Here is an 8,369-nt window from a genome sequence, read left to right on the forward strand (position 1 = left end):
GAGGCTGTCAGCATGACGGGAGCAGACTGCCATCTTTTTCCCCAGAGCGGCTGCTGGCTTTGAACTGCCAAAGGCCTGGTTCGCAGCTTGTACCAGGCGAACCCACGACCTCCCACACCTTGACGTGTGTGAAAACCCTGACTGTGGCCCGTGGACGGGCACACTCAGCGCTAACTGGTTTGGTGTTCGGTTTTCGCTCTGCAGGTCTGGGGCTGGTGTGCCTGGGAGCAGTGCGGGGGGAGCATGGACAGGTGCATGAAAGACAGACAGACACACACGCACGCACATAGGGAATCAGGACTGAGACACGGCTGTACCTCGTGAGGGGGTGGGGTGGCAAGGGCAGATCAGTGACATGGGGGAGCTTCACAGGGGAGGCAGCTAGAGGGAGCAGGCTCAGGAAAATGAGTCATTGATCCTCATTTGTTGACCTAGTGATGGTTTAAGGAAGCTGCTGGGGGAAGCCAAGTCCTATCAGACGCCCGCCCAGCAGGCCCCGCACTGCACGCAGCCTGTGTCTTGCCTCCAGAGGGCAGAAAAGGTGCCCTTTAGCACTGACAGGCCGGTGGACAGACACACAAGTTGTCCTCAGGGGAGGACCGGCAATGACTCAGCCCAGCTCGTGCAGACTGCTGGAAAGGGCTGTGTGTGCCTGCCCTGCCTGCTGACGCGGACCCGGCCAGACAGGGCCGCCTGACAGGGCGCCAATTACCACTGGCCAGGGAAGCACCGGAGGGGACCCGTCACTCCATACAACGTGTGTGTGTGTGTGTGTGTGTGTGTGTGATGTTGACATCCTCTGTAGCCCAAGGCCGAGGAGCATTTAAAGAAGAGCATTTAAAGAACGGGACTCACTCTACTTTCACGTACTTAGTGAAGACACCTGCAGACACAGGTCTGACTTAAACAGTGCAGGTGGGAATGGCCACTGATGACATTAATCAACACCATTGATCACATCATGGCCAACAGACTGTCATTACAAAGCCTTCCAAGGAGTCAGGTGGCCAGACAGGTCTGGGGCGGTGGCAGGGGCGGTAGGGCACTTTTCTCGGGGCTGCTTCTTTGCATAATTCTGTTTCCGCCCAATGGGCTACTCCCCACCCCAACACTGCAAACGGACACCTGGCCCTGGGCAAACTAAGAAAGAAGGAAACAAGACTGGCCTCAGGTAATAAAGGCTCAAGATCCATCATTCCCCTCCCCCTAACTTAAGACCCTCCCTTTCCCCTTAGAACAACCAGCCCATAAAAATCAGCACCTCAAACCAGCAGAAGCCAGGTCCTCACACCTTAGGGCTTTCTGAAAGCCTGGGGGCAAAGGCTGGATCCATTCTAGAAACTTCCATGCCACTAAGGTGAAACTGCCAGGGGCTGGTAAAACTAGGGAGGAGCCTGTAGCTGCCACCTGTGCACAGGGCAGCATTCAATCCTGCGGGCTGCAGGTGGCCCCGGTCCTGAGAGGCTGTTTCGGCCTGGTGCTCTGGCACGGGAGGGCTGGCTGGGAGGCTGGTGTCGCTCTCACGCTTGCTCTCAGGTTGGCACACCTGGGCGGCACTGCACTCACCTGGAAGCGCAGGATGATGGTCCAGATGAGGCCGAGGGTGAGGCGGTGGTTTCCGTCCACGATGTCGTGGGAGCCCATGTTCTCCAGGTGCACCCGCTGCTCCTTCAGGAACTGCAGTGCCTTGTCCACGTTCTCCAGGCAGTGGATGCGCATGCGGCCCTTGGTGGGCTTGGGCTGGGGAAGCACGGGAGAGGCTCGCGTGAGCCCCAAGTGAAACTCCAATTCACACACTGACCCCGTGGAGCTCCGAGTCACACACCCCAGTGAAACCCTGATAGGACCCTAATTCACATACTCCCGTGGACCCCCCATTTGGTTCCCAAGTAGAACCCCAATTCAGACACCCCAGTGGAGTCCCGATTCACTTGGTCCCCAAGTAGAACCCCGATTCACATGGTCCCTGAGCGGCCAGGTGCAGGGCTGTGCCACCTAACAGCCTGGCAGACAAAAGCCCCCTTCTAGGGACGGTCACCCACCACTCTTGTCTAGACACTAAAGGTACAACCTGCCAATGAACACAGACTGGAAACGGAAAAAATATCTGGGATTTTATAAAATATTTCAGCGCTGCTGCTGGCTCCCATTCACCCCCAAAGTCCCGTGGGACACACCTGTAAGGGTTTCTGATTGCTCTAAGCATAACTGCCTCCTTTTGGCCTAAGCGGCTTCCCAGGCTAACGCACACGTTTGGGGTGGGGTGGGGGCAGATCACCAGAGCAGGGGGCAGTATCTCTGCAGTGACAGGGAGTGGGGGTCAGAGGTGACTTACTGAAAAGGAAACTGAACAAGAAACACACAAAAGCAGGATCCGTAATTTGAGCCACTAACACCTCTGCTTTCACTCAATGACCTCAGACACAGAGGCTTTAGAGAAAACAAAAACAGTGCATGTGAGCAGAAACACACTCCCCAGGAGTCTCCACTGCCCTGCTCTGTGAAGAGCATGCTCATGCGCCATCCCCTCAGGCTCCCTGCTCCTCTGACAGAGCTCAGCCCTGCTCCCAGGCCCCCACTGCCGTTCTCGGGGGTCTCTCCTGGAGCACCACACTGTGGCGGGACCAGTTACTGGCGGCTGCTATCTCGATAGAGCCCTGCTCTCATCACGTTCATTCTAATGGATGGTTCCCATCAAGGGGCGGCAGCAGCGGCTTGCTCTATGCTTCTGTTCTGTTCTGGGTGGTCTCCAGTCTGGCTCTGCAGAGGACAGGCCGCACGCTCGGCACGGAGGCCGCCCAGGGACGGCTAAGATTCGGTGTGGCCGAAAGCAGAAATTCCGGGACGCACCAGAACACCCACAACCCGTCCTCGTATCCTTTCCCATGCGTCCTCTGTGGGGAGGAGCCGGCTAATGCCTGGCACACTGGACTCTGAGTCCCCTGCTTGAGAACTGGATGCCACCTGGCCACCAGGACCACGTCAGACAGGCCGGGCTAGAATGAGAGAAGGTGGACCAGACGCAGACGCACAGTCAGGAGAGGCCAAGCTTACTGTGGGCGTGCAATGGCCTCTCCCCAGGGGCTCTCTTTCCAGCCAAAGGACAGGCAGGTCTGCAAGGGAAAATGGCATTGTCGCCCTAGAATAACGAGCAGCGTTTACTCAAGGACAAAGCCCACAGGGCCGGAAGGAGGGTGCACATGAACAGAAACCACGGGGGCGGGGGTGGGGCGAGGCAGGCGAGCAAGGGCAGGAGAGGCCAACACACCTGAGCTGCCTGCCGTGTGTGTACCAGGAGCCGATTCACACCAGAGGAGTGAGGACCGCAGGGTGGGGTGTGTGGCCAGGAAGGTGGGGCACCTGAGCAAAGGCCTCACACAAGGCTAAGTTCTTGTTTCAAATCACAGAGAATATTTCTCAAAGGCTCGCTTTCCACGCGATGATGCTAGCTTTGCTTACATCAATTGCATGTGTGTACACACACACACAGGTGTATATATACCTATATATACACATATGTACATATGAAGGCCTTTTCAGTAATTTCAAAACTAATTTCACCTGGTTCTGTGGGAAATGCTAGCATGTTACTTAAAGTGATTTACATTTACATCAGGTGATCACATTGTATCAAAAATCCATGGAGCTATGTGGAGGGAAGAGGCGGCGAGGCATCTGATTTAAAAGGGCCGTAGCTCGTAGCTCGATGGGAAATGCCAGGACTCTGACTCCATCTGCAGGGGGGCACTGGCTCCCTGCTTTCAGAGCAGGCCTGCCCAGCGCCTCCAGGAGTTGGCCGCACAGCGGCAGGGTTGTCCCCAGGCCACTTCTCCTGGGACCCGGGGATGTCTGTGGAATCGGCAGGGCCCTGTGAGGGAGGAGGGCTACCGACCCTCTTGGAGAGGCCGCGGAGCTCTGTCCCCTGCTCCCACAGGCACCTGCGGTTCCCGGGTCCTCTGTGGCCCAGCGAGCACTGCTCAGGGCTGAGACAGTGGGGCCCTGCCTACAGCAGACCGCTGTCTCGCATCCAGGTGGTTTTTGGATTGAATGAAGCCTGTGGATAAGAGGCCTTCAAAGTCAAGAGGTGTGAATCCTGCTACCAGGACCTCAGGTGTTCTAGTATGCTGTTCGGAAGCTTCTCCTCACGGGGTCTGTGTATCTGACTCCTGAGACGGATGCCCACCGCAGGGACGTTCCAACTGCAAGAAGCTCAGTCTCAAAAACGCCAGGCAGGGTCACAGCAGCAGGTTCGAGGACAGAACAAGGGGTAGGTGGGGGCCGTCCTCATTTTCCCAGCTGTAAGGCTGCTCCTTGGGCTTCATTCTGAAAAGGGAGGGGCTTGGGCTCCAGCCCTCACTAGCTCTGCCTGACCTGTGTCTGAATGGAGACCCAGAGCAGGGTGCTCCAAGCCCATGCCTCCCCTGGGAGAACACAGCGCACGCAGAGGGGGTGAGGGGATGGTGAACATGCCATCACAGCTTGGGCTGAGGGACAAGGTTCCCCTTAAGGGGCAGAGGGACAAGCCCTCTCCAGGGGTGCCAGACCAACATCCACACACCCCCTAGAGGATGAAGGTGGGACAGCTCTGAGGGGAGACGGTTTCATGCCTCTTCCCACATGCCACACAGACACTTGGGAGGGGCTGGGCAGGGAGGGCGGCTGGCTCTCCTCCCTGGATAGCACTCCCCTTTCCCTTGCTCTTACTTCTTTCAAAACATCAATCAGCCAGATTGACACAACAGTGTGCAGTTTGGGGAGAAGGTGACGGCTCTTGTGCTAAAACGAAAAAGCCCACTTTCCTGTTAAAATGTCCTCACTTTCTAGCACGGTGCCACCTTCTCAATTGTTCTCCATCAACTGAGGGTGACAGTATCTGTAGTGACAATGACCACGACTCTCAACCTGGGGACCAGGGCTGGGGGCCTCTTTCTGTCCAGGGCCCTTTGACATTTACACCATCACTTCTGAGGCCTTCCTGGTGCGCCCTGAGGTGAAGTGGCTGGAGCTGCCTCTCTAGTTGGTGAGGTGGGAAGTTTAGCTGGCACCACTGATTCTGCAGGCCTCCCACGAAGCCCTGCTGCAGGGTGGTTTCCCACTGGGCTGTCAGCCGCAGGGTCAGCAGTTCTAAACTACCAGCTGCTACCTGGGAAACAAGACGGGGGCTTTCTAACCCCGGGGGGTTGGGATCCCCAACTTGATGCCGGTGGGCTTGGAGGGGTTTTGTTTTTGATGCGGCCCATGGGCCAGATGTCCCCCGCCCCTGCAGTACAGCTAAGTACCTCCAGTATCTTCCTCCCCAGATTCTACTGGAAGCAAAAGGAGGCACTCAAGGCTCTGTCCTGACAGTACCCGGGCTCCACGGTTCTCCGGATGAGCACGCATCAGTATGGAGGGTGGGAAAGGCTCATTGTGTAGAACCCCCCCAGACCGCCCCCAGAACCATAAAGGCCAAGACACAACAACTGAGAACCAAGTGTGACCCCCAGGAGCGCATCCAATGCAGGATGGCTCAGCAGGAGGGGGCAGCCAAATGGCATCCTCAGGGAGGAGACGCAGAACACCAGAGCCTTGAGCAAGGGTAAGACCCTAGAGAGGAACAAGTCTGGAAACGGGGCCTTTGAGGTTCTTCTAAAGAAACATTGTTGCTGCGGTGAGGCTGTTAGGGAATATGCCCCGCAGTCTGTCACCTTCTGTTTGTCAAGACACTTGCCTGCATATCCTCAACTGACCTCCCTGGGACAGTAGCACCTTTCAGACTACAACAGGAAGCAAGCCGGGTCAGGGTGGCTCAGTCTGAGGGGAGAGGAAGGATCCAGACTGGAGCCAAGGGCACTAACTTCTTGGCTTTGTCTGCTCCAGAGAGGCCTCCTGAAATGCTTGGAGGCACAACACCTGGACTTGTTCAGGAAGCACAGCTTCAGAAAATCAGTTCTCAGAGGTATTAATGATCGCACAGAGCCACGTGCGGATTTAAAACAAGCCACCTGGCTCCCGGGACCTAGACCCTACCTGCCTTTTTAAAAAAGCAATGACCACACATTGCCCCGTTAGGTGACTTGCAGTTCTATCAGGTTTAATCCTGGGTCGTAGTAATCATCGTTGGCATCACCTCCATCATTTTCTGGATAAAGACACACTAGCTCCAAGTAAGCCATCCAGCTCGTCAGTGTGCTGTGGGCCGGATCCCCAGGCTCTCTTTATGCCCATCAAATACCCAGAATATAGAATATAAGGAAGAAGCCGTATGCATTTCCATGTGAAAGGAAACGAGAGACCGGCTCCCGTCTGGGGAGAGTTCCCATCTGTGGGAGAGCTATTTTTACCCGACTGGATTTCATCTTCTCAGAAGGAAGACGAGGTAACAATGGCCCTCACTGAACACAGGCTCCAGGGAGGGCGTCTGCGTAAGGAGCACGGTGCCGCCGCAGAGCGGGGCGGCTAATTCGGGGCCAAAGGGGCACTCGCAGTCCTGCCCCCCCGCATTGTCGTCAGATTCCCACCATGACGCAGGTCTGTCCCCACGGCCACACACACATTTCGGTCCTGGAGGTCACTGAAATGCCATTAATGAGGAGGCCAGGGTCCACATCGTGGGTGGGTTGGTCTCGGGGGCCTTACAGCTTGTGTGTGTGTGTGGGGGGGGCAGCGCCCACCTGTCCCCAAGGACACATGTTCTCACAGACCCCTCTTGCAGCAGTGAGTGAGCTTCCCAGTGTCCCTTGTCCCCTGCTTTTCCCATCCCCACCACACCCTCCACCCCAGGCCCTCTGCCCGACCCTGAAGGAGGACGGAAGGAAGGTGGGATTGAAGAACTGCCTCTCTGACCTGAGAACACAACTTGGTCCCTTATCAGAACAATGGGTCTGGCCCGACACTGGGAAGCCAGGGGCCTTGGGCAAATTCACACTGGGGAGAAATGGGGACCCTGACAGTCTCTTACCAATGCCCGCATGCCGTGCTGCTCCGTGGGCATCAGGGTGCACGGAGCTAAAGGACAATCAAGAGTGGGGAGAAACCAGGGACCCTGACGGTCTCTTACCCAAGGTCCACCCCCCGACTCCCCACTCCCGTGCTGCTCTGTGGGCATCAGTGGTGCTTGCTGTGGACAGAGCCAAGGCTGCACGTGTCCCTAACCACAGTGGAGCAGTGGTCACATCGCATGGGGCTGGGCTCCGGTCCGACACTGTGCTGCAGAGGCCTGAGTAGGGCAGAGCTGTCACTGGGGGACTAAGGTGCCCAGCGGAGCCCCTGGAAAGCTGAACAACCAACCAATGAGGGGACCTGAAACACGGACATGCTGGATTGGGGTGGCATGGCTAGAAGGAGGGATGCGTCTGTCTTGGAGAAGTGCCTGCTTCTTGGGAAGGAGGGTGGTGTGCAGTCCCTCGGGCTTCCTCAGGGGGCCGTCCCCAAGAGCAGGAGAGCATGCTGGGAAAGCAGAAGGCCTGCAGCCAAAAGAGGACTCGCGGGGCCGCTCCCATGGGCTCCAATCCAGTGAGGGTCATGGGCTGGTGAAGAACGGGGTAGCGCTGGGCCTGTCGTCCAGTGAACTCTTACCACGTGGCCCTGCCCGCCACCGCGGCAGCGGAGACCAGAGACTGACCAGACAGCACGCGCATGGGCAGCAACAGCAGAAATGGGAAAGAAGCCTGCGGCTCCCTCTTGCAGAGGAGACCCAGGGCAGCCTCCTGGGAGACGGCTGGGAGTGTGGAGAGGCGGCTCAGGCCACCCTGCCCCATGCGGCCGTCTGCCTCACCGGCCTGGGCTTGTCTGTGACCGAGTCCTGCCTGTTACTTCTACAAGAGGAAGAGACTTAACTTAGCAGCCACCACCGTCTTGGCTGGCTGCAGGATGCCACCTCTCTCTGTGCCCCTGGGTGTGGCTGAGGTTTTCTTCAATGCTGGCCGTCCCCTCACCCCCAGGAGGGAAGAGACCCCATCGGCACCCCAAGTACAGGGTATTTTTGCTACAACAGAAACGCCTCTGCTTAATACAGGGGTGGGTGGGACAGAGTCTCTGGTTCCAGAACTTTCTCTAGTACGACACGGCCAGATGGATTCCACAGCACGCCTCCCAGGTACCTCTCTGTTAGCACTGATCAGGAAACAGAGACACCCACTGGGTTCCAGCAACTCCTGCTGCCCCCTCCCCAGGCTGGGCCGCTTCTCCCAGGACTGTTCTCCTCCTCAGGGCCCAGTGAGGACGGACAAAATGACCACGACACAAGCAGGTGGCTGGGGCTGTCACATCATTCACTGAAACTAGCAGTTGGCGAGGCGGCCCGTCAACACTGCCTTGTTGCTCCACAGTGTGGAGGTAGTGGCGAGGGGCTCCCATCATCAGAGCTGAGTTACATGGGATCTGTGCGC

The 8,369-nt window shown here is 57.3% G+C and overlaps 1 protein-coding gene across 1 annotated transcript in view; it reads right to left on the reverse strand.

Annotated features, from left to right (window-relative positions):
• Positions 1-8,369, reverse strand: part of SPTBN1 (spectrin beta, non-erythrocytic 1) — a 127,758-nt gene that overhangs the window by 42,589 nt on the left and 76,800 nt on the right. Inside the window, exon 3 of the mRNA XM_030886672.2 lies at positions 1,567-1,740. Coding sequence (XP_030742532.1) covers positions 1,567-1,740 — 174 coding nt within the window. The remainder of the gene's footprint in view (positions 1-1,566; positions 1,741-8,369) is intronic.

The sequence above is a fragment of the Echinops telfairi genome, unplaced genomic scaffold (genome assembly GCF_000313985.2).
Source record: "Echinops telfairi isolate 266 unplaced genomic scaffold, ASM31398v2 ScPeMD7_2573;HRSCAF=3158, whole genome shotgun sequence".
Classification (NCBI taxonomy): Eukaryota; Metazoa; Chordata; class Mammalia; order Afrosoricida; family Tenrecidae; genus Echinops; species Echinops telfairi.